We start from the raw sequence: 27,116 nt of genomic DNA, 5'->3' as shown, positions 1-27,116 counted from the left end.
TGCGTGGCTATCAATGCAGCAAAGCTCAGTGCGACCTCTATGGCCTTGCCTAGTGAAGACACAGCGGAAGTTACACCGCTTTGGTGAATCGTGCAAGTAGTGACAATAGAGAACAGTCAGTGTTCATTCACCCTTGCAGTATATTCATCCACTGAAGTGAACAATTTATATATCAGGAGTTTATCAGACCTTGAATGAATGTGTGGGTTAAGATGTGCCTACATTCTTGTGGACAATCTTACTTAATGGATATTAAATAAATTTTATTTTACTTTCAGTAATTAGTATAAAATAATTATACATTAATATGATAATTATAGCGTGAGATTATTACCTCACAGCAAAATAAAAAAAAATATTTAAAATTAAAAAAAATTAAAATTAGGTATATCTTAGGAATCGAAAAAGTGTTATTGAAAGAGTTAACCTGATAGCATGGTATATAATAGTAGCTAAATAAAAGGCAAGAATAAAAAAAATCATATTTCTTGTTTCATTGGTTAAGACAGAAGTTTTCGCAAACTCTAGTTTTTTTTTTTTGTTACGTTTTATTTCAACTACGACAAACCAAATAGTGGCACCAAACAACTCGTTACGTTCTTGGAGTCAAGGCGACCGTAATGCCATGCAGAGGCTTGAGAACTAGCGCTGGCATCGGGTTGACAGCTTCCCTTCCCTCCAAGGAGCGAATCTTGTACTTCCTCAGAACGAACGCCAGCATCGCCTTCACTTCGAGCAGAGCAAACCTTTTCCCTGGGAAAAAAAATATATATATTTGAAGCGCATCATTGAACAGAATCGGCGAACCCCGACAGTGGTTCGATACAACAAATACGAAATCCCTGTAAAATCCATGGAGGTAAGAAGCGTGCAGTCTTTGGCATGTTAATACTTGAAGTCGAAATCTGAATCACCCCCCCCCCCCCCTTCCTTTCCCCACAACCCTTTTCTACCTGAACAGAAATATAATTTTTGGTTATAATTAATTTTAACGCTAGCAAAATCTTGTACCGCTGGTACATATTTCTGCGGATAAATTCTCTCGTTTGTCCACACTGCATGAGGTCTCCGTCGGTGGTCAGTAATCGTTGAACAATATATATATATATATTTTTTTTTTTTTTCAAACAGGCCTTTGGATTTAAGTGTGTGGTCAACCAGTCCACCATGCTCAGGTTTCTGTGTTATCTGTTCTCGACTCGCCCGGAAGAGAAATCCACGCCAACTTACGTCTTGGCGTATTTGTGCCTCCGTTCCACTTGACATTGGTACCTATCAGATATTAATATGTGCATGGTATATAGCACAAGATTTACTCGCTGTACAATGTTGACATTTCGAAGTCGTGCTGCTACAAGGCTTCATCTTACATTGTTCACCACATAGTCCCAGTTCGACTTGACTTGGGATACTGTGCGAAGAATCCAATGATCTTCTATGCTTCTATGGGGTTCTATGTATAGTACAAAAAGTGCCATGAACAAAAGACATCCTTGACGCACGGAGGATGCTATATTGAATTCTTCACACAGTATCCCATTCAGAGGTATCTGCATCTTGGCGTTAGTTCCCAGCATGTTGAATATGTTGACCGTAGGTTGCGGAAATCCCAAGTGTGGCAGGAAACTGTCGAGAAAGCCCCCAATGAACTCTGTAAAAGGCTTTATCGAGGTCAATTTTGAGGTACGCTACTGTTCCGGGAGTAGATTTGGCAAGTAACTGTATGGCATGTAGTACTGCAATATCCTGTATAATAGATTTCTTCGGTACCGCGCAACATTGTTCGGGTACAACTATTTCGGGCAGTACTTGTTTTATTATATTTGAGAATGCACGTGTAATGATTTTATTGACCGCCCAAAGGAGAGCGATAGGTCTATAATCTACGATTTTTTCCTGATTTTTTTTAAAGAATGAGAACTGGAATACGACTGTTGTGACGAATTTTTTTTTTTTTCTCTTAACGGGCTACACCTTGCAAATACTCGGTACTCCCTTTTCTCCTTGCATTATGTTTGTATTCACCTTTCCCTGTCACGTTCATCATCTTCTTGTTTTGAGTGTTGAGTGATTACTTCCCTCTTACCTTGCTCCGTCAATAGAGACTTGTTTGGCAGTGTACGCTGAAAGGGGAGCCATCTGACCTGAACTCTCGGCCGTGTGGTCACCTGTCAGGGTCTGTACAGGTGTTCTCAGGAGGGATGGGGAAGGGGTGTTGGGGGGCACCATCTTCCCGCGACGCTGCTGTGTCTCTTGTGTCGCTCTTGCCCGGAGCCGGGTCGCACTCCATCCAAGAGCGCCCGGCCTCGGCTAGCGTGTAGCGGCGCCGTCCAATGGGGCAGGTAGCCCGTAGGTGTCCCGGCGCGGTGCACAGACTGTGGGTCTGTGCGACCTTCAACTGTCATTATTTGACGGGATGTCTTTATCCAACTCAATCTTTGAAACGCGTACCCTCATTTTCACTTTTTATTTGTAATGTTTCCCCCTCCGCCCTTCCCAAAGAGCACGTCAGTTAAAGACAAAATTTTACCGTAAGGTATCACAGCATTATCTATATTTTAATTCGTAGGCCGCTGTGCCGTTGGACAGAGAGCAACTCAACTAGTACGTAAATTATGCGTACATTTTCAAAGGCTTTTTTGTCCTTGGAATCGGCTGGCCGATGTGGGCTTTTATTATTTCAAGGGGTGGAACACCCTAATTAAACGAGTCTCATCCTGAAGTGAAATTCCCAACTCGTGCCCTCACTTTGTGAGTAGTAGTGAGAAACCTTTTTTTTTTTAGTAGTAGGTACTTATATTATAATTTTTTTCTTTGGTTGGCAAATGCATCTTTTAATCGAAAAGTCCGTACAGTTAAAAAAAAAAATTGACATTCCTTGCGTTTGTTGTTGAACATTTTAGTTATTTTTGTGTCTTGGTGTCAGTTGTTAATTTTTTTGTCGTCTAGAGATATTAGTCACTAAAATTAGGTGGTTGTTGAACGTTTTAGTTGTGTTTTTGTGTCTTGGTGTCAGTTGTTACTTTTTTTTTGTCGTCTAGAGATATTTATCACCAAAAGTAGGTGGTTGTTGTTGAACCTTTTAGTTGTTTTTTTTTTTTTGTCTCTTGGTGTCAGTTGTTAATTTTTCTTTGTCGTCTAGAGATATTTGTCACCAAAAGTAGGTGGTTGTTGTTGAACGTTTTAGTTGTATTTTTGACTCTTGGTGTCAGTTGTTAATTTTTTTTTTTTTTTGGTCGTCTAGAGATATTTGTCACTAAAAGTAGGTGGTTGTTGTTGAACGTTTTAGTTGTGTTTTTGTGTCTTGGTGACAGTTACTTTTTCTTTGTCGTCTAGAGATATTTGTCACCAAAAGTAGGTGGTTGTTGTTGAACGTTTTAGTTGTTTTTTGTCTCTTGGTGTCAGTTGTTACTTTTTTTTGTCGTCTAGAGATATTTGTCACCAAAAGTAGGTGATTGTTGTTGAACGTTTTAGTTGTGTTTTTGTGTCTTGGTGTCATTTGTCGACCAGAGATACTTGTGACCAAAAGTAGGCGGAATCAAAACCAGATGTAGTGGATCGTGAGAAGTCACGACTCACCTATGCAGTTCCTGGGCCCGGCGCTGAAGGGAATGAAGGCGAAGTGGTGTCGGCCCTGGACGCGCTCCGGCAGGAAGTTGTCCGGGTCGAACTGCTCCGGGTCAGGGAAGTGCTCCGGGTTCCGGTGGGCGAAGTAAATCATGATGATGGCATTCGTTCCCGCAGGTATGACGCAATCATCTGACACACAGACACAGTGGTTTTACCTACTACACGCCTAACTCTAAATGTTAATTTCCTTGTTTCATACGCGCTGTCCCAGGACTCGACAAGAAAGTCAGCACAGTTGATAGACCAAAAAATCGTTATTTTTGACGTGACAACGTCTAATAAATCGATGAACGCCGGCTGCACGCACGAAAAAGTGTCCCATTACGCAAATTGTTCCGTTACGCTGTGTCCTGTTACGCACATTGTTCCGTTACGCTGTGTCCCGTTACGCTCATTGTACGCTTGCGCCGCATCTATCTCTCTTCCACTCGACTGTTTATAAAGTTAAGTGAAAAGTTAATGTGGTTTTCATTGCTTATTACAACAATTTCGGCAGTAAAGGTTAATTATTCTTGCATTTTAAAAATCTGATTACTAGTATAATTTCAAGTATTTATTTCTTTATTATTAAAATAAAAATTATTCAATTTTATTCATAAAGTATGCAATCATTTCATCGATGTTTTGTTATGACGTTGTCACGTTAAACTATCGTCCGTAAACCGTCTTTACAGACAACCAATTTTTAGTTACATTATTATTATTTTCTCAAAAGTAGTCACAGTATTTAATGACTTGATGTAGGGTGGGAACTTTAAAACAAAAACAAATAATTCCTATTACTCGAAACCTACGATAATTTTTTTTCTTCCAGAACCGTTGTTCATTTAGCCCTTAAACGTTTCTAGCCTTGGCGTCGAGTTCTGGGACCTTCCTTATATATTCCTTTCGGGTCAAAATTATTAAATGGTTACCAACCAGATATTAGGAAAGGAGCCAGATGGAGCATTAGCTGTCAGACGTTTAGCCGTTTTATTCCACCACCACCCCCCCCCCCCTTTTTTTCCCCTTCACATATCAATATGATTGATGTTTGTTTATATTTTCAATCCGTGGACTCGGATTCGATGCCTACTGAAAACAATTTTTTAATTTTTTTTATTTCTCGTAATATTAACATTTTAATTACAGAATTGAAATGTATTGAATCAAATTACATATTTGGGTGTGTTTTGTTAAAATAAATAAATATAAACGCGAAAGCTAGCGAGTAATTATCTACTCGGACACAAAATTTAAAGTATAATACTTTAAAAAGTAATACCGAGTGTAACAAAACTAGTGATCAATGAAATAGTCGCTTTTCAAGTACAAAAAAAATTCTAGACGCGAATCACACATTTACTTTCTGCGTCCGCCGCTAGAATTCGCTGCTTAAATCGTAAACATTGCTTGCCATAATAACCCGCAGATAACAGCACGAAACAAACGTAAATTCTAAACTATTAGAAATGGCTACGACGAAAGGAAAAATACTTTTAAAAATTCCAAAATCCCGGCTTTGGACCTGATTTTAGTCTAGGAATTTTATTAAAATAATGTCCATCTTGTTGAAATGCATTAAACAGTAAATACTTTAAAGTTTACGCACACGTTATAAGTTTAAATATTATACCATTACTAAAATATTAACTTAACACATTTAAAGACACATAATAACACTAAGTACATAATTGTATATTTGTTTTGCTTGAACAGCTGAAATCCGTTTGTTAATAATTTCTCCAAACATACTTATTGTGCTGATTTAAAAAAATATTATTGTATTATGTTATTAAAAAAGAAAAACATTTTTCAGTGATGAGATTTGAACCCCGCCCCTTGAGGTTAACATGCGCGCGCTCTATAGTTGTACTATACGAATTCCAATCATTGTAATGTCCATCTGCTTAGGTATTTTCAAAATTGAGGTTAATTTTTTACTGGTTTTCTTTTAGTTATATATACAATATATATAATATATCTATAGCATAAAGTTTCATTTGGTACACCAATACGTTTGGTATATCCCCTTAATGTTTACGAAAGTGACTATGTAAGGGTGTATGTTGCTACTACATGTGGATCCGCTATCTTTGTGACACATTTCCGTTCAGGGACTTTTGTTCCATTTTCAAACAATTTCTCCGACCAAGTGCCGTGTACCGAGATCTAAGATGTTTATACAACTTTAAAAAAATAATTTAAAAAAAAAACTAAGACGAATTTTGAAAGATATTTTCGAGATGAAAACGGGCTGCCTCTTGGAGAATCCACGTATCAAATTTCATGACTTTAGGTCTTACGTTCTCCGTGCTACGCGAGCTGCAGACATACAAACACACGAATCATTTTATTAATTGATATAGGTAGATGAATTACAAGTCGCGGTGAAAAAAATTTGTACCAACCACCTACATTTATGAATGCAGGCTCGTTCCCTTAACACGAAAAACTCTATTGTACTCCATTGTTCTCGTACACAATCATACCAGACGGCTTGCAGCGTCTGGGGTACAGGCCTACCTATGCGTACGTCTTCACCCAAAGTCCTCTGTATCATGGGGACAGCAGGATACAGTCTTAGAGTCTCCTTGATAACTCTGTCCAGGTATTTCATCCCTTGAAGATCTTTCATGGTTGGACGCCTCTGGGAATCACCGAATATTTCTGACAGCTCTACAAACACCTTTTCCTGAATAAAGATAAAAATTAAAAAAAAAAATTAATTCATAACATAATCGTATTCAATACTGGCTCAAAAAACATTAGTAATAGGAGTTATGTTTTTAACCTGGATGTGAATTCTCTGTTTGCTGTTGGGGAAGCCTTCATTTCACAGACGAGAGAGCCACACCCGAAGTTCCCCGAAGTTCATGCTCGCTTTTTTTATTTTTGATTTCACAGTATCTTTAATGTAGCTGTCCTAATAAAATAAACCGTCCACAATGTTTTAAAGTATTTATAATGTAGCTAACCTAACCTAATTGACCATTAGTTATCATGAGTTACAATGAACCAAAAAAAAAAAAACCGAAGAGGCACGATCGGGCGTTTGTCTCTCTAGTCTGTGAAAAGAAGGCTTCCCTTGCTGTTGTGCTCATTGGAATTAGGGTACAGTCACGAGCATTGACACCAGGACCTCTGGTAAACCATAGAAGTTTTGTTCGGCCGAGAAACGAAAATAACCGTAAGCATGGCATAAGTACACAGGCACAAATTTATTTCGTTCTGCGCTCATACATCAAGTTGGAGCTACTGCAGACCTCATTGGTGTTTAACCAAGCATGGGGGTTTTTAATGGTATGTGGGAATTCGGAATGGTGAAATGCCAATTTTTGTTTCGTACGGTTTTCCTAATTATTTAGGTGAGAAAATGATGTTAAGTTAACCATGTAGTATGTATAACAATAAATTCTTCAGTTTTTATTTTCCATGGGGGAACCAGACTAGCGTCAATTTCAACAAAATTCCGACGATCAGTGTTGCCAACACAAGAAAAAACGGGTCCGTGGTGACGTCTCCAGCTGTTGGACAGGGACGGAGCTACGTGCGCAGAAGCGGGAAGCCTACAACTCACGTAGTTTCGGTTCCCTACCACGTCCGTGCAACTTCGGATTTCTCTCAAAAATTGAAATTAAAAAAATCGAAGGGTTAGGTTAGGTTAGGTCAGGTCAGTCACAACATGCTTGTTTTCATTGGAAACTTCTGATTTAGCGGCTGAAGTGGCGTTAATACCAAAACGCAAAACTTCGGAAATCTTCGGAAATTCTTGCAGCGAACCGAAACTACGTGAGTTGTAGGCTTCCCCGCAGAAGCACACCTGGCGTGTTTTTTTCCACTGTGACCGCACGCGTGTTAGTCGAGTGGGACGAGTGTGTGAAGTTGGTAGACGGCGCCTGACGCGGCGGAAGTGAGATATTCGACTCGGAACTCCCCTGCGAGTCGAACAGCTGCTCGGTCACTTCGAGTTCGCCAGGTAAGTGGCAAATATTTCTTTTTTTCGAATGAACAGTGCCTTGAGTGCATTCGTAAACTTTTACATCCGGGCTGGTTCGTGAGAACTTGTAGCAACCCACAGAGCCTATTCTTTGCACCGTTAACAGTAAAATATGTCACACAAATGTGGGCCCTAATTTCAAACTCGAAACATACTAAATAACAAATACGCGGGAAAATAAAATTACGGTACTTTTACAAAAAAAACCTTTGTGAAACCAGTTGCCAAAAAAAAATAGTTTGTAATACTACAAGAAAATTATTGTAACTTTGTGCAATTTATCGCAATGGTTATTTTTGCATATATGAAATACTTTTTTTCAAGATAATGTTGAGTATTTCTCATGAAAATGCGCGCGTAATAATATTTTTTTAATTTATGTTTCAGTCGAGCATATTTTTTTTAAACCATGGAAAAGATAATTTAGTTTACCTTTATTTTGTTTTGCCGTGCTTAATAAATTGCGCAGTTAATACTGTAAAGATATTCGTGGAATGGTTTACAAAATAACTTCTAATTAATGAAGGTACTGGAAAAAAAACAAAGAAAAAATAGCCGGGTGAAAATCCGAAGCCAGTATTACTGCGAACACTGTTTTGTAGTGATGCGGTTGTTTTTCATTTAACTGAACAATATTTACAAACGTATGTAATTTCACATGAATATTTCTGTTCAATTTACAAAAAAAAATACGGTGTACAATGATAACCTATTCAGAGGTAGATACGGTGATGTAATATCAGAACGTGCACTTCACTGAACACACACACACATAAAGGTGTGTGTGCGTGTGTAGTTAGTTATAAACTAGTTATCACCCAGGAGAAATTCCTCCGCAGTGCAAGACTGCGTGATGCGACCCACGACCTTACAAGCGTGAGAATCACATACTGTATTTTTTTTTTAATGGGACAGAAATATTCCGACTACAATAAATAAAAAACTATTCAGAGGTAAATACGGCGATGTTTTATCACATCGTGTTATTCACATCTTAGCAACACACTTGCCTGTGACAAACTTACAAAAAATATATATGTTCAAGAACGTTTCCGCATAATAACGAAATTGGCCGCTCGCTCATGTACCTCACGTGTTTTGTCTGTGTGGCTGCACTCGGCTGTATTTGACTACTGCAGAGGCATGCATGATAACGTGCTTATGCTGTCCTTTGTGGACAGTTTTCTTCAACCACCTCCAGTGTTCAACGCAAGGCATTTCCCATTTGACGAGTTGACTCTGTAAATATCGCAGTAGCTTGGCTTCTGGGTTGTAGCCGTGTCCTTGGCAAATAATACACCGACGTTTCAGTCGACATTGCAGTTGCCAACATCAGGGAGCAATTACCTACTGTATGTAACTACTCCCTGATGATGGCGACTGCAATTTAGACCGAAACGTCTGTGAATTATTCGCCAAGGACACGGCTACAACCCAGAAGCCAAGCTACTTCAGACAATGGCCGTGAAAGCCTGCGAACTCGCTTCGTTTGGTTTCTTTTTTGGCACACACGTGCAGTTCTACAGTACTTACACATGAGTCATTTCTAAACAGCTGCAGGCAACGAACCCGGATCCATGTTAGCTTCTGAGAATAATACCGGATGCATACTGAGATACTTATACTCAAACAGATATACTAAAACACGAATTTGAGTAATAACATCAGCGGGAGTTATTGTTAAATTTTTAATGACCCTTACCAAGTAATTCTGCGTTTCAAAAACAGATGTAGCCACATGTTGCGTGGAAGTAATTATTAATTATTTTTCATGTTAAATGTGGATGCTCATTCACAATCTGAAGAAGAGGGCTTCGCTAGACATCAAGTAGAAGAAAATCTGTCTTTCATGATAGTTTTTCTCAGAATACCGAAACCATGTGTGCAAGGTAGTAGGTATGCAGTGTATAAGGAAACTGAACATTGCGTTCATTCGAGAAACACCGCTTGTTTCTCTGGTACACACAAAACTTGTCTTGTCATTCTAGTACAGTCGAGAACTTTCTAGTACATTCTCGCTTATAACGGGTGGTCGAAAGTGAGTGTTCGGTGGCCAAATGTCAGCTCGCACACACACACACACACACACACACACACACACACTCTCTCTCTCTCTCTCTCTCTCTCTGTCTCTCACTCTCACTGACTCTTTCTCTCTTTATCTTTCTATTTCTCTTTCTCCCTTTTTCTCTCTCTCTCACAGAGAGGAGTGTTATAAGTGAACTTGCGAAGGTGTCATTAAATTGCGGCCAAAAATTTAGATTATTATGATTATATAAGTGGTCTAATTGTTACTTAATGAAAAAATACTGTTTTCAATTAATTAAGCTATCCTTTCCGGACCTGTTCCCACTCGTAAAAGTGGTACCCGTTTCCCAATAAACACTTGCAAATCGTCACAAGGAGTTTTATTACGAATACACTTCACAGGTTAAATAGCAGAACTGTCAGAATTTGGAACAAGTTACGTGACACAGACGTTAAAGAATGTAAAATGCGGTCACCTGTATTTCAGGATGATGTCCCATCATGAACATAGTCCACGATACACATGAAGCAGTTGTGTCGTGACCCTGAAAATAGAGTGCATAAAGGAAATATATCCGAGTGAAAATTTTAATTTATTAGTATTTTTCGTTAACTTACCAATGTATAATATTTATATATATATATATACTAGATAATGCCCGGCATGCGTTGCAATGCCTCAATCAATTTTTGAAACGTATACTAAGCATCTCTCTTTATCTCTCTAATTCTCTATCTCTCTATGTATATCTCTATAACTCTCTCTATCTTTCTATTTATATCTCTATCTCTGTATATCTTTCTACATATATATCTCTATATATCTTTCTAGCGGACCCGACAGACATTGTCCTGCCCAAATGTACATATGGCGGTAAGTATTTCTACGCTGGACATTTTGTATCTTCTCATTATACATACCCCTCCTCTTGGGCACGCCACTGCCGTTACCAAAAACCTTTCCCATGTTTACGCAGAAGGCAACAACAATGCAAAAGCCCGTTGCCATGGAGGCTAATTATCAACAATGCTTAAATTTTTTGCTTTTAAAGCGTGTTTTTTTTTTAGTTTTTTCTTAACTCAGAATCGAGATAAAATATCCAATTGTGAATCTAAACCATCCTCAAATCCCCGTGAACTCACACAAAAAATTTCATCAAAATCGGTCCAGCCGTCTAGGAGGAGTTCAGTGACATACACACGCACACAAGAAATATATATAAAGATATATATATATATATATATATATATATATATATATATATATTTTGGGCTCGTTATCTAACTAACGTGAGTAAAATAAGCAGGGAAACTTTGAGTAAAATTTAAAGCCAAAAATCACGTCTGTTATATGTAGTTACTTCAATGAGAAAGTTGCTTTAGTAGACGTTGCTTCGTTTTTTCATCTGGCGTCATGCATAAGACTAGTTATACTTACCTTCCCTTAGAGTTTGTTTTGTATGAATGTATTTTGATAAATATTTTGTATTTTTTTATTTAACTGACAGGTGAATGCTTTGGTGTTGGCCGAGTGGTCAAGTATATCGCTCAGTATATCGACCCACCAAGATCGATTTCGGGTTCCGATTCCCAGCGTGGGTCACCCCCGGAGTTTATTGTTTCGTAAGTGAGGGAACATAGCGGACGTTTCCACGATCCGTTGGGGTTTAATCAGGGGCACGCCCCGCTTGTCCTTGGATGCGGTCCTTGGATGTTACACTGCCACCTTAACTCGTTCTCCAGTGTTGGCTGGAATCACAGTTGTCCGTGGCTTTGGGGAGGTAGCAGGCTGCTACCACCCCCTTTTCCCCATTCCCCTTCGAAACAATCCAATCCACGTAGATCCTGCCTTTGGAGGGACACTTCAAGTGGATTTTCATCTCAATTAACATATAATGGAACAGAATACTCCCAACACAGTGCTGAGATATGCGTATAAAAATAATTCAAAATGCCTGCCAATGAAAAAATAAATGTGTTAAATTAACTGGTAGGTGTACTCACAGGGCCATTGAGTATTTGGGGAAAAAAGAGGGGTGGGGCAGGGGAGTTCAAAATCCATCTTTAATGATTTAATCCTGATAGTACGACGGAAATTACGAGTCTATTGGTAATGTAATTCATACGAATCACGTTTACATTTATGGCCACGGTACGTTTACAGAATTTAGAGTTTCATTCTCCTTATTCACACTACACAAAAACGTTTATAAAAAGCAACTTTGATAGCTAATTATATATATATAATTTTCATTTTGTGAAAGTTTAGCCACGCAAAAAATCGGCAATTTTAACCGTGTGGTAAGTAAATACAATAATGACACACAGCAAGATGTACACCCTTAACATCTTATAAACAATTAAAAACTTACGCTATCGTAATGATTGTATGGCACTTGTACGAGATAACTTTCGGCAAGTAAAAATAAATTTTTATACCGCAAACATGAAGGTATCCACTTCTTCTCTTATCTCCTCGTCTGACAGTTTTCCATCTTTACTGGCAATTTCTATTAGAAGATCAAGAAACGCCTTTTTCTTTATACCTGAGGGAAAACAGACACAGGCCTTTTGATATGGATTTTGTTCACGTACCTTTTCAATCTGCTGAACCCAATTGTGTTTGGGGTGTAAAAAGTACATAGATGAACTTTCTAAACTTAGAAAAAGAATTACTTTTTGTTTAAAAGTTTGAAACAACTTTAGTTTTTATTTACTTATGTGTAAAAAATAACAATTGCGAGATATAACAATTAAAAATAATAATTGTGATGACTTCAGTGGACAATTCATTTTCTTATCATGCTCATACTTTTGCAAGTTTTCTTTATATGAGTATCAAAACAATAGTTTTTTTTTTAGTTTTTTTAAAATTAACCACAAAGGAATTGAATAAAGCTATCTCAAAACTTACTCAAATGGGATATTTCAGTTATGGCTCCAAATCCAATTATAATACACGTTAATAGCTCTAGTGATATAAAGGCCTACTTGAACAACAACCAAACACTACATGTAATACACAAACCACCAATAGACATTTTGTTTAAATATGACAAAAAAAGATAGGGCCTAAAAACCTTTTATTTGTAGGTTCCAGATCGTAGATATATTTGAAGATTTTTTTTACTGTTACCAAAAATAAAAGCATATTTAAAATTCATCAAAATAACAATAACAATGAACTCATGATCATTCAAGATGCTTGCCGTTACATCATTCAATATGGCGGACTCTCTCACCGATACCCCTCCTTGAATCCTCTTTCCGGACATGAGTGAAACGTACCACATGGGCTGTCTTCATCCGCAGACACATGGTCGATCTTCATTTCACGGGACAGCACTGCTTTGCGTTTTTGAATTACCTGCATTTAGAAAAGAAACAGGTACAGAACGTAGTTCAGAAACTGTCGATTTTTAAATTTCCCTGAAGATGGCAACAACAAGGCATTTCGAAACGTTTGGCACAATATAATTTCCAAAAGGGTCTGTTACACTGTCAAAATTTTGCTTTCAACATCTTGCAATATGTTTTTCCAAATAATATTGGAGAGTTTTGACGTCACCGAAAAAGACACTAGCACATCTATGTTCGTTTTACAAGTTGGATGACTTGGGATTTCATCAAATATTTTTCTTATAGAATGGTTTATCAAATATGTTGGATGTTGGACGTTGGACGTAATCAGCCAATCAGAATCGTGCTTAGCGAAAACTGGAATGGCACCCGTTTCCTTCACACCGAATCTTTAAAATGGTGAAGAACACGTGAACGATTAAAGAGGTTATAAAGGTAAATAACTAAAATATTACTAAAACAAATGTTGCATGCAAACTAATTTTATATGTAAAAACCAAATGATGATTCTATATCTTTTAAAAATCACAGAACATTGTTTTTTTTATAATATAACGACGATAATCAGTTAAATTTATAAGATATTTAAAAGTTAATAATTTATATAAATTATTATCCAGAACTGTGATGTATTATTCTAAATTCAAAATGAGATTAAAATCTAGAATTTTGAGATAGATCACATCAGACCAAAAATAAACGTTAGTGTGATATTTGAAAACATACTTTAGGATATCTTCCAAACTTTATTTGGTGGAGAAAATTGGAAGCCATTTTTTTTTTTTTTCAAATATTTTTCTTCCTACTCTGTTGTCAGAAATAGTTGGTGACCAAGATTCAACAATGTGGCACAGAAGCTCAGACAGAGTTCGAGTAACTCTGGCTACGAAATGCCACGATCTGTATTTCAGTTTGGTTCAAGTTTTTATTCATGCAACTATATAAATGGTTATGTTTAGGACCAAGGCTAGATTTTCTAAATCCAAAGTATTTTGGTAGTAGTAGCACCATTTTTTTATTAGCCTGTAAATTTTCAAACAACTACCTACCGTTCTAAGCGGAAACAATCAAGGTTACGGCGAAAATTTTTGATCACCTCTTTCGTGAATCCCTGAAGTATGTCAAGGCACTTCTTGTATCTTCTACCCGCCGACGTGTTGTAGAAAACGAAGTCTGAGTGAAGCCAAATCCTTTCTCGTCTGTGGGCCGTCAGCTCAACAATACTGGAACATTTGCAAAAGCACACGTGGGTTTGGTTTAAGAGAATATATACAGTGTGTCCCATAACTGAACGTCAAGCCGAGAGGTTGATTGTGGCCAAGTAATGACGGTTATAAATCAACATCTAACACATGTTGTGTATTTTTCGACTCATAGAAAATTTTCCAAAATTGTTTAAGCTTGACCTTCATTACATTATTAGATACTGAGAATACAATTGTCAAAATTATAAATTTATATATTTTTTTTACGAATAACCCTACTTTTTATAAAAATTTAAAATAAAATCAAACATGCTATAGTTTTGAAGAATGACAATTCTTTGGCCGACAAACATTTTTTATCGTGTGTTCTCATGTTGCAAAATACGCTTATAATTCGAAACTCGGACACAAAATTTTGCGTGGAATTTTTTTTATAATAATGACGAGACTAATAAATATAGACAAAGTGTGTTTTCGACAGCATTTCTGAACGTCAGTCTCACGTAGCTTCCGCACCCACCGCTATAATTTGCTGCCGGAGCAGCTACGTTGACTATCGAATCATTCGATTTGCAGGGCAAAATGTTTAACAATTTTATGAAGTGGCTCAAATAAAAGCGAAAAACCTTGGGGGAAAAAAAACCCGGTTCGAAGCTAATTTTCAAAAATTAATTTTATTAGAATACTGTTAACTGTTATTGTAATGTTAAAATGTTAAAATTCTATAAAATTTACTTTTGGCCTTGTGAACTATGGTTCCCGCTATCCTCCACAGATGGCAGCACCGTGGTTACATTTCCGTTCCATGCAACTTCCTTCGCATTCACGAAATTACTCCTTCTAAATGCCGTATACCGAGATCTAAAATGATGGGCATCAATTAAATTACTATGCCAACTTGGCAAGTTATTTTGAAATATAGCTCATTTAGCACAATTCTAATCGCACGTCATCCATTTCGGTTTTTGGTTTTTGGTGGCCTCTCGGAATCACTCGCAGATGAATAAATTCTGGAATAGTTCCTAGCAATAGCCCATGGTAAAGACCTTCCCCACTTCCTCCAGCGATTGCTGGGATGACAGTTATTCCGCGCTAAGACAGAACCAAGTGGTAACGTTTTGTGTCACTTACTCGGATAGTGTTCGAACGTATTCCGAGTCTGCATTTTCTTGAGCGTGTATGGCAACCCCCATTGCTGTTTCTGGAATGCAAAAAAAAAATTAACAAAAAAAATATTTTCAGACATCAAATTAAAGCGAGGAGCCAAAAAGGTGAAAATTGCCTGACACGACTGAAACATTTGACAGCAAATAACTTAAATCTACAAGATTGTAATTGCAAGATTCCTTTGGTAATTTAGTTTTTCAGTTGGTTACCGTGCTACGAAAGCTCCATTCATCCGTCAGTATCGTGTCGAATGGCACCACTGGAAAGAATAAATGATGAATGAATCGGGGTGGGATTTATCGTTAACATCAAAGTAATTACTAACGGATGGCTGGTAAAACTGTGAGGTGGTGAGTTGAAATAGAGATAAAATGCATTTTGTTGGAGGGGGTTGGTGTTGTAATGACTTTTCTCAGAGAAACGCCACCGGATTACGGCAACGTCAGCCACGTTTTCCCTCTTAGGAAGATTTCCTTGTTGGAAGCTCAGGTGACTGCACCATAATGATCCTAAAAAAATAATTTCCCGATTGAAGCTGTTTATTTAGAAAGGAAAGTAAGACATTCAAATATACCTAATGCAAGCTTTCTTCGTGTCAATAATGTATATATGTAAACGATATATATATATTAATATTTGGTGTTTATCTTCACATGTATGTAGAACGTTTACAAATTTATCGTACCTATTCTACAAATGATAATATGTTTAATTACGTTTCCTACTTTGTTTTTTAATTATTTAACTTTTTGTTATTCGTTATAAAACCTGTCTCCGAAACTTCCGATGCTCTGCTAGTTGATTTTCAAAAATTTGCTATAAAAATTAAAGAAATATTTGCTAAACTGCCCTTTTATCTATTGAGTTATAACATTTAGTGAAATATTTTTCACCTTTTCCGAATAGTTTATTAACTTCCTTATAATCGTTTGATGACAGAGAAAGATATGGGCATTTCAGAGGTAAATAATACTATATAGCAATCAATATTTTTTTGGATGGTATTTTACTGTGGGGGGGGGGAGGAGGTTTGAAGTGCACATTACTTTATTTTAATGCGATTTTTTTTTATTTGACTATCGTGAACAGTGGCGTAGCTAAGGTAACTGGCACCCCTGGCCAGATTTGAAAATGGCGCCCCCTCTTGGATTAAAACAGAGGGGGGGAGCGTTCAGTATCCGTGAAACCGTCGCAGCAAAGCCCCCCGCCCCCCCCCCCCCATGCTCCGGCGCCCCATCCCTGCCACCCGCCTGCTACGCCACTGATCGGGAATAATTCTTTTGAAACTATTATTTGACTATCGTAACAACCGCAGATGATGTCCAGGGCGCAGCGGGTGATGTAGGGGAAGATGTCGAAGCCACTGCCGCCTGCTCTGCGCGCCAGCTTGTCGACCAAGATGGCGCAGTTGTCGGCGAACACCTCTATGAAGCTGTCCAGGATGCTCAGGTGGAAGGCCGGGGTGATCATCTTCCGGTGAGAGTGCCACTTCTGGCCTGGAACCAGAAACAGTTGACACGCGCGGCGTAATTTTGAAGTTCCGTCGCTCAGAGACGTGAAACTAGTGTCAAGAAGTTGGCTGAGGACTGCTTACGGACCGGTAGCCTACAACTCACGTAGTTTCGGTTCCCTACCACGTTCGTGCAACTTCGGATTTCTCTCAAAAATTTGAAATTAAAAAAAAATAATCGAAGGGTTAGGTTAGGTTAGGTCAGTCACAACATGCTTGAACTTCTAATTTAGCGGCTTAAGTGGCGTTAATACCAAAACGCAAAACTTCGGAAATCTTCGGAAATTCGTGCAGGGAACCGAAACTATGTGAGTTGTAGGCTTCCCGTTTACGGACAAGCAATTAACGTCACGATTTGGAATCCATCCCAATGATGTATTAAGCTATGAAACTGGTGTCTACTCCGAAGTCGGAATCACTCTGGTTAGCAATTGGACAGCCAAACCAATCGTAACTGTAATATGCTAGCAATTTATTTAAGCTTGAAAGTAATTCGCCAGTGAGAATCGAAAATATGCCATCACTAGTTTGAAGTTTCCTGCGTTTTCTTGGCTAAACCCATCCCTTGGTAGCTGATTGTCAGAAAACTCGTTCTCTGTCGATGGCTATGTTGTAATATGTGGAATTTCACTTCCGATTTTCATGTCTGAAGGACATATATTTGAAAAACGTGAAATTTTGAGTTTTAACACAACCGAAAACCCTCACCCTCCCCCACCCTGGAGCTGGTTTTCGGAAAACCATGTTTTCAGTTGATTCATATGTAATATAAGGTACATTCTTGCCGAGCTTCAAGTCTGTAGGATCTAAAGGCACTTGGAAAATGGGAATTTCTAACTTTAACACCCCTCGCAACATATCCCTGCACCTTAAACCCATTTTCATCCCTTTAGGGATGGAATTGAAAAAATTCCCACCTTAGTTCACCCCTAGAGTAGTAAAGGAATATTTCCTCTTAATTTAAAATCTCTGGGTCCACCGATATAGGTTTGCGTTGGCTGGCTGTCAGTCAGTCATGGTACTGTTTTATAGTCATAGATTAAGTTAAACAAGCATGATAACAACACAATCAGCCAGGAATTAGCATTGATGTTTATTTTAACAAAATAATGGTTTGCTATCCAGATATATAATAGGGGGGGTTGGAAAATGTACTCAATTTGACTTCAGTTATTAAAACAGCAAAGATCGCACACACCAACTGCATTACTTCTAACATCCGTGCTTCATCCTTGATTTCAGAATATTTTCAATACCTCATTTACAAACTTGTCAAAGATTCACGTTCTCAGAGATTTTTTTTTTTTTTTTTTTTTTTGCGTGGAGTTAGGAATTGTCAGGAGACGGTTTCTTTGACGTAGTTGAAGTCATTTTTTTTTACCTCACCATCGCCATATTGTCCCAACCAAAACATTTCGGAAATGGTGCTCAACCCACATCTGGTGATGGTAAGTGTGAATTAACATCTCCTTCGGTAAACACAGTCAGTTCGATAAAATGCAGTAATTTGAAACTGTTTTCCACAATGAAAACACTACACTTGCAAATGTTTTGTGCTTCTAACCAGCACATCCCAGACCCTGAGCAGAAGGAAAATGAACTGCTGCACCCGGTTACCATGGAATAACGCAGACGTGACCACCCTCTTGTTTTTGACTCATCCCTCGACCAAAGACAGATAGGCCTACATTAGCTAATATATTGTTACGATTTACATGGTTCGTAAAGGATAGCCCAATTAAAGATTTTATTACACACACAGTTTTATTTAATGCCACTAGTTACTTCACTACAAATGATCTTCTAAAATGGCAAATAATCAATTGCACTTAAAAATATTACTTCCCCAGTAACTCGTTTTTCAACACCGCACACCTCGCTGGGCCGCACCTCTGGCTCAACTCTCGCCGCAGCACCCCTCGTGGGTCTCCACCGCAGGACTCCGTCGCCACACTCCGCCGCCGCCGACGCACTTGCCTTCGCCGAGGATCCGCTCGACGATTCGCTTGGGACTCCGCCGCACCCGGGGCACTATCGCCCAGAAACTTCGCCGCGGGAAAACTCCCGCCTGAACTCTCTCTCTCTCTCTCTCTCTCTCTCTCTCTCTCTCTCTCTCTCTCTCTCTCTCTCTCTCTCTCTCTCTCTCTCTCTCTCTCTCTCTCTCTCTCTCTCTCTGAACTCAGACTCCCTGCCCTGGAACCTTCGTCCAAGGACTTCGCCATTCTGCCGCACCCGCGGCACTATCGCCCCGGAAACTCCGCCACGGGAAGGCTCCCGCCTGAACTCTCACTGAACTCCCTTGCTCAGGCTGACGTCCTATTTTTATATATCAGCCGCCATTTCTGGAACTCACGAGCGCGGCCGTGGCCAGTCGCGTCATTCCGCGCAGACACGACGGCAGAAATCTCTCGAAACACGTGTCGGCGGCTCGCGTAACTCCGCAGCTGTCAGGTTTCAGTTACGTGTCAAAGGCAGGGCGCCGCGCGGGGAGTGGTGGGAAGGAGGGGGTAAGCGACAATCCTTGTTATCTTCCAGGCGCGCGCGCCGCATATCATGTTGCGGCAGTCGCCAGCCAGCTCTGCACCCGTACGTGTCCTGGCCTTGCTCACGTTCGTAACAATATATATATATATATATATATATATATATATATATATATTCGTTGCTACCGTGAGCAACGGGAATGAACTTTCCTAGTCGATTAAGCTTCATAATTCACTTCTGATACTTAAGAAAATTTTATTTGCGTATTCACTAAACTCCAATGTTTAGGTTTACCTGTGGTTTCAGTGAATTGTGATTGAAAATACTTTAATTTGCGTGAATAATTATTAGAAAATGTGTTAGGGTTTGCAATAGGTTTTTATTTTATTTTTATTAAATTTCTCATGCCAAAACATGTTTCATTTAACTAAATAAACTAGTATTATGTATGCCATAAGCTTTTTTTCTTATATCATTTTTGTAAAAAAAACCGGTAATAATTCGTAATTTTTTTAAATTCAAATTTTTATATCCTTAACATCAAATAATTTTTACTGCCTTAAAATGTTGTAAATGTGTGTTTTAACTTCCTAATAAGTTTTTTTTTCCGTATCTTACTGTATGTGGTCTTTGAATGATATTTTAATATTATTGTAAATTGTTTTATTTTTGCTGGCTTAGATTTATATTTGTTTTATTATTTTTAAATACTTTATAAAATTTTATGTGGTTAATTGGTAGACTTCGCCCCATAAAATTAGACTATAAAATAGTTAAATAAATAAATAAAAGAAAATACTTAAATTTTGTGATAAAGGTAAAAAAAAATTCGATAGCTTAAATCTATTTAATGCTCGCCACATAATTTTATCATATAATAAATAACTGAACAAAAATTATTACTGTTTCAATTTAAATAGTTCAGTTATAAAAACATTCATTTCATTGGTAAAATCATTTTGATTGGTGGCTAGTTTGAATATTTTGTTCTCTGATTAAAAAATACAGTCTCATGACTAAACAGCTTCGTGGTTTAAAGAGACAGTCTGGCTGCTGCTACTGATTTATCTACGGTAAAGTATTGTAGCGTTACCCAATCACCTTCATATTCATACAACGAATAAAAAAAGTACAAATAACTGCATTATGATAGCTTTAGGTAATTATGTATATAAATATTCACCTGAGCTTGTAACTAAGCCGGTTCCTAGCCAAGGAAACATGAATTTGTAGAAACCGGACTTCTCCAAGTGTTTAGGACTGTTGATTATTGCCTGTAAAACAAACGCAAACAAATTTTTCGATGAAATGATTACTCAATCTCCGGTTAATAGACACATAAGTTTAAATGCAATATTAAATTCTTCGTATTTCAAGTTGATATATATTTTGGTATGTTTTACAGATATTTCTGTGAAAAAAAAGAGTATTTCAAAGAAGTATATTCACATTTTAAGTGCAATGTCTTGTATTTCATCATAAGCTACCACGTCGTCGCGTAAATACGTTTCAGGATGCCATGGAAACTTTGGTCTTTTTGGTGGCGGTCGCCGTTGCCGTCGTAAAATTCACAAAACCAGTGGCCTTCCTGTTCGGTCGGCATGTCGCGTTTAAGAAACGCATATAAAAAAATATAAAGTTTCTCTAAAGTTTGTAAGATTCAATCCACATAACACAATAACAGAATGTGATGCAAATCACAAATCACCGAACACAATATGAACATTGAACAAAAACTTAAATTGTAACGGAGGCATAGACCAACCTCATAATGTTGTGGTTTCGTTAAAATAACATCCGGGATAGAGGTAGTCCATAAACGGAACACAGGCCCGTACTTTTTGATTAATTCATTGTACATCTTCAGTTTATCTATAATAAAACAAATAAAGAGACACATATTAGCAAGAAGGAAATTTTCGAATAATTTCAGAAGAATAAATTGATATATTCGTTTGTATCACAAAAAAAAAAATTCAGTCATCTTTAGGGTATCGTTTTACGGAAACTGGCTGTCGTTAGTTACCCTTAAAGGACATATTAGCTATTACTAAGTACATAGCCCTAGCTGCATAGAAAATTTAATACTTGTCTGTTAACTCTTATTTCATACTTTACTCAGGAAATGAAGAGCGCGTAAGGAACACAATATTATTTTCTTGAAAGAGGGAAAATATAATTAGAAAAATTATCCCCTTCAGTGAAGATAATCTGGTTACAATAATGTACCACGCCGATGCGTAATAAAAAAAATGGCTTTGTCCACCATCGTGTACAATGTTGTCAATGAAATGAAAATGGTCTTTCATAGAAACGAGTACAGGCATTGAAAAACGTATTTTTGTTTTCCTGTATCTACGAATTCCCTGTAAGAAAAAGCGTTTGTCTCGTGTAACTATGTTCAGACTTTTTTCTTTGGATGCAATTACTTATTTGGATATAACTGTGAAACAAAGTTTAGTGAAGCGTTTTCAAAATATTTACTTGTGATTTTATCTAGCGATAGTATTCTTAAATATGTAAAAAACAATCGTTTAAAAAAATTATTACATAAGCCAATGAGGTGTCAATATGAAAAATTTTAAGAGTATATTAAGGGGATTTGTCTTGAAATTAAACTGAAGATGATAATCATCCAATAAGGTGCATTTAAAAAAAGTTCTTGATTGTTTACTTATTTATTTCAACTATAAATGCTTATTATAGAAAAACATTGGTGTGAAATAGTTTTCAAATTTTTTTATTCAATCAAAACTATAAAAAAAATATTAACGACGTAACTTTATTTAATTTAAGATTATTAAACTACTGAATAAGTTGTTTCATTAATTGTAGGCCTAGTAACAACTAAAAAAAAGGTATTAATTTGAAATATGTCTGTAACTGCAGCAAGTATTTGCGTTACGTCACTTGACAGGTTCTGGTGTTAGGTCGAGGTAGTCGCCGAGGCAAGCTGTTTGCAAGCCCAGTATAGGGACCGCACGGGCGAACCTTCTAAAAAATGGGATGTGGATGTGTCATGGACACGGCCGTGTGTTGTGCGTCAATACGTGTACGTAAAAGGTAATATTTTCTATACAAAATTATAAAATATGTTATTTTTTATTCAAACACTATATATATATATATATATATATATATATATATATTCACTATAACTATTTTACACTAATGTTTTATACATGCAATCGATAGATTTTTGACGAGAGCTGACGATTGAAACTCAAACGAACGTCGAAGCTTCTCCTAGTCAAAAGTTATACTAAACGGAAATCCCGAAACGCAGTAAAATGACCTCAAAATGGCGGCGCTTCCCCCTCCACCGCGCGCGATGTGTCACAGTCCTCACTTAGCGTAACGAATTATTTGATCCTTTAGCTATCCAGTGGTGTAATTAAATTTTGGATGTAGATGATAGATATGTATAGCTGCATCACCAAACTGTATCCCCTGACTTTGTTATCATTCGTTTCGTTTTTAATCGCCTCCCACTATGGAAGCAATTTCAAAGACGTATTCACGTCAAAAGATCAGTTACGTACATAGGCGTGCGCACGGTAGGTGCCACAGGTGCCTTGGCACCACCATTAGGGTTAACGGGTGCGCGTCATTTGACCTAAAAGTCATTCGCCCTAAAAATCATATCTCCTAAACGTCACTTGACCTAAAAGTCACTTGGCCTAAAAGTCATTTGCCCTAAAAGTCATTTGACCTAAAAATCATTTGCCCTAAAAGTCATATCTCCTTACGTCACTTGGCCTAAAAGTCATATCTCCTAAACGTCACTTGACCTAAAAGTCACTTGGCCTAAAAAGCATTTGCCCTAAAAGTCATTTGACCTAAAAGTCATTTGCCCTAAAAGTCATATCTCCTAAACGTCACTTGACCTAAAAGTCACTTGGCCTAAAAGTCAGTTGCCCTAAAAGTCATTCGACCTAACAGGCATTCAGCCGAAATTCATTTTAGGTCGAATGACTTTAGGGCAAGTGGAGTGTACTCGGGTTAACGTTATTTTGTTTTTTACAAGCAGAAATAATACATACTTACAAAAAAAAACGTATTATTTCCAAAAAAAAATATGTTTTCCAATCATGTCGAGTTACAGATATGTGCTCATAACACTATAAGTATATCAATTATCAATAGAACCAGCTATACACACGGAAACAAGCCAGGTGCAATTACTTGTGTTGTACACGCGGGCCGCGGTTACGAAACTTCTGAAATGTAAATACGTCTCCTAGTTCTCCTCGATTTACATAGAATGCGCGCTCGAATGTCCACTGTTCACTCAACTCGGCAGGCGCACGGAATAAAAACCGCCGTCCGCCAGGTAGCACTACTGTGTAGTGTTTACTCTTACTGTTTACTCATCAGTTTATTGTTCTAATGAGTACACGAGTACAGCCTGTGTTTGTTACGTGGATCACTCATTAATTAATTATCATTTTATTTTCACTAGTTGACAGTTGTTATGGTTCGTTAACTGCTGTATATATCTGTCTGTATGATGTATAAATTGGTGATTAAAATTAAAAAGCCCGATCCCGAAAAACATTTTTGTTGTATTCCAAAAGTTAAAACTTTTGCCCACTCTTATTTGTGTATTTTTATTATTTTAATATTTTACATATTTGAGGTATGTTACAAAAACTCCCTTGATTTGTTGTTTTTAAATTTAACATTTGAGAATGTTTTTTCTAGCATTTATTTGGCGTCTTCAGAAAACATGTAAGTACGGTTTTTCAAAGCCACCAGCATGAATTCTGTGCAAACAATTTTGTGCAATTTACTTTATGGCTTAAAACTGTAAATATTTTAGTAGTTTTCCTGGCGATTATAACGTTCAAAGCCATAATTTGTCATAAAAAATGTTAAAATTTTTACATCTGTGTATTTAATGTTTTTGTTCGGAAACACCTTAAATAGCACCATTTTGCGCTTTAAAATCCAAATTTTTCCGGGGGAGGACCCCCGGACCCCCCGCTTTAGGCTCGGGGTCTGTGAATGATAGGGCTGTTGTGTAATCTGGCACCACCACTACTGAAGTCCTGCGCACGCCTATGGTTACGTATGAGGTTCGTGAAACGTCAGTGTGTACCTCCACAGGATGATCAAAATTGGAACGAGGGACTGAATAAAATCCGTTTTCGGGTATTATGTTGTTTAATTTCAGCGTGTCAACCCTACGTTAAACAACTCTCTTAAGTATTAATAATGTTCGCAGGCTTTCACGGCCATTGTCTGAAGTAACTAGGCTTCTGGGTTGCAGCCGCATTCACCAAATTATACGCCGAGGACGCGGCTACAACCCAGAAGCCTTAGCTACTATCTTAAAGCATTGGGAAACCATAGACGCCCAATGGCGTTATGGCAGTAAGAACTGTGGGAAGTGGCAATAATCCGACGAAGGCGCCCGGACGTTCCTGTAAAAGAAGGATCGCGATTGGCCGCGGCGCTCACCAGCTCTAGGCGTCAGCAGGAAGTGGTGGGTGGTGCCTAGCACAGGGAAGGCGGTGGGCCCGGGCAGTCTGTCTACCTGCCGACGGAGTCGCGCCCTCTGGGTCAATAGCCTCGCGACGTGTCCGCCGAACAGGAAGGTGACAGCGACGGCTACTCCCACCAATAAGACCAAAGGTTCCATGGCTCGCCCTGGAAAGAATTTTAACCGACCACGCTCACTATAGCTCTGCAGGTATTATCAAAATTAATCAATAAATACGTGATTAAAATATAATATATATAAATATATATAAAATATATTTGAAGGGGGTCTGGTAATATTTTATAACCAAACAAAAAAGTCTGGGATTTTTTTTATTTCTTTAAAAACTAAATTAAAAGATTAAAAAAAAAAATCAAGTTGCCGAAAATATACTTTTTGGGATTTTTTTTTTTTTTTTTTTAATGTTATATGCTGCGCAGTGGCAAAATAACCGCAAACGCTCTGCCAGACTTGCAGGCTTGGTTTCGCCAATTGGCGAAATTATTATTTTTTTTTCGCAATTTCAATTTGCCGAAAGGACCTTCCCAAAATTTGTCGCCAGCTCTTGGACTAGGACAGAGACGAGCCGAGGGGACGACAGTTTCAATGCCGCAACAATTTCGGATGTTGTGCATCTTAGCTTTCGGTGTACGGCGATTGGTAAGATTGATTTAATGAATCGAACGGAAATGTGTTACAACCACGGCGCTGCCATCTGTGCTGGATGCCGAGAACCAAAGTTCGCAAAGACAAAAAGGGAAACTTTGTAAAATTAACTGTTTACTGGATTTTACCAAATTTTCATTACAACAACAATTAACAGTATTTTAATAAAATTCCATGTTGAATATCATGTTCAAAGCCGGGATTTTTTAAAGTCTTTTTCGCTTTTATTGAAGCAGCATCGTTTAATAGTTTAACCTGTCGCTCTGCAACTCAAATGATTCAATAGTCGACGTAGATGCTCCGTCAGAAAATTCCATCAGTGGGCGCAAAAACTATGCGTGATCCGCGTCAAGAAATGTAGTTGGAAACACAGTTGGCGTGTATTTATCACGCTCGGCATTTTTTTTTAAAATAATCCCATGTAACAATGCTTTATGAATTACATCTTAAAAATAAAGAGTGTTATTCAGCTGTGACCCATAAAATTTAACTAGCTAGTGATTAACCCTAATGTGATCAGTCAGAAAACAATTAGTATTATTTTTTTTTTTTTACAAATAGCAAGTAGCAGGTGTCTGGAGGCAACATTTGCTAGCAAACAAAACGTAGTAGTGGAATACCTGAGAAAATTGTCCCTGGATGAAAGTATGATTTGCATTTCAGCAACTGCAATCAGTTCCCGTCATGTGATAAAAAAAAAAAATTTATTTTGGCACATACTTAATGAATGACATCGTGCATTTTAAGTGGAAACGACCTCTTTTTTTTTTTTTTTTTTTTCCATTTCTTACAGTAACGAATTTAGATATGTCGGTCGTTCCCGTGGCTTTGCAAATTCGTCTTGTGACGTTTCGGTGATCTTACCTTCCTTTATTTTTTTTTTTGTCGGCGAGGTCCAAAGCTCCTCTGTGCTGGAGAGTGTGCCGGGATACTGTTGCCTGAGGCGAGTTTGACGGAGGCGTCCAAAAGCCCTCTCTCTTCGAGTCCACGTCCCCCGAGGCCCTGTCGCGCCGCTATGCCGAGAAGCCTAAGATGCACATCAAGTTCTGTCCCTGCCCGAACACGCCCGAATATTCACCTTCGGCCAACCTCGGGATTTGTTTTTATTTTTAGCGCAGGAAAAATGAATTCAAACATTAAAAGTGGTCGGTTAGGTTAGCCACTTTAAAACACTTTAGAACACTAAGGACGGTTAGTTAGGTTAGTATGGCTACATTAAAATAAACAGAGAAATATAAATATATATATATATATAAACAAATCCCGAGGTTGGCCGAAGGTGAATATTCGGGCGTGTTCGGGCAGGGACAGAACTTGATGTACATCTTAGGCTTCCCCGCTATCCCGGGCAGTCCGTCACCCCTCCGACATTTCGGCAGATAGCCCCAGTCCCCGCTGCCTGCCAGCACGTGACAAACGATTGTGATATCACTTGGAAACGACCTCGCATATTTCCCTCCCCGCCCCCCCTTTTATTTTTTTCCCAACAACTTCCGAAACAGTCTTAATTTTTCTTGTGCGCTAGTTTAAGTATAATGATAAAATTGGGCTCTTACGTCATAGGGCATTCACTCGCTGTTGAACTTTCCGAATATTCGCAAC

The 27,116-nt window shown here is 38.0% G+C and overlaps 2 protein-coding genes across 2 annotated transcripts in view; one reads left to right on the top strand and one right to left on the bottom strand.

Annotated features, from left to right (window-relative positions):
- LOC134539995 (protein singed wings 2) overlaps positions 1–27,116 on the top strand; it is a 209,951-nt gene that overhangs the window by 101,961 nt on the left and 80,874 nt on the right. The window lies entirely within an intron of this gene.
- Positions 529–26,525, bottom strand: LOC134539992 (cytochrome P450 4C1-like). The gene is made up of 13 exons (XM_063382403.1): positions 26,379–26,525; positions 24,827–25,015; positions 21,129–21,235; positions 20,547–20,637; positions 16,680–16,865; positions 15,334–15,403; positions 14,094–14,220; positions 12,926–13,004; positions 12,077–12,183; positions 10,114–10,182; positions 6,136–6,304; positions 3,580–3,759; positions 529–753 (listed from the first exon to the last, which is right to left on the bottom strand). Exons 2-13 carry the CDS (start codon positions 25,005–25,007, stop codon positions 593–595), a joined length of 1,527 nt encoding a protein of 508 aa, XP_063238473.1. The 5' UTR covers positions 25,008–25,015; positions 26,379–26,525; the 3' UTR covers positions 529–592.

This window comes from Bacillus rossius, chromosome 16 (assembly GCF_032445375.1).
Source record: "Bacillus rossius redtenbacheri isolate Brsri chromosome 16, Brsri_v3, whole genome shotgun sequence".
Taxonomy (NCBI): Eukaryota; Metazoa; Arthropoda; class Insecta; order Phasmatodea; family Bacillidae; genus Bacillus; species Bacillus rossius.
Note: the sequence above shows the minus strand (reverse complement) of the source record. Positions and strands in the feature narration are given on the sequence as shown.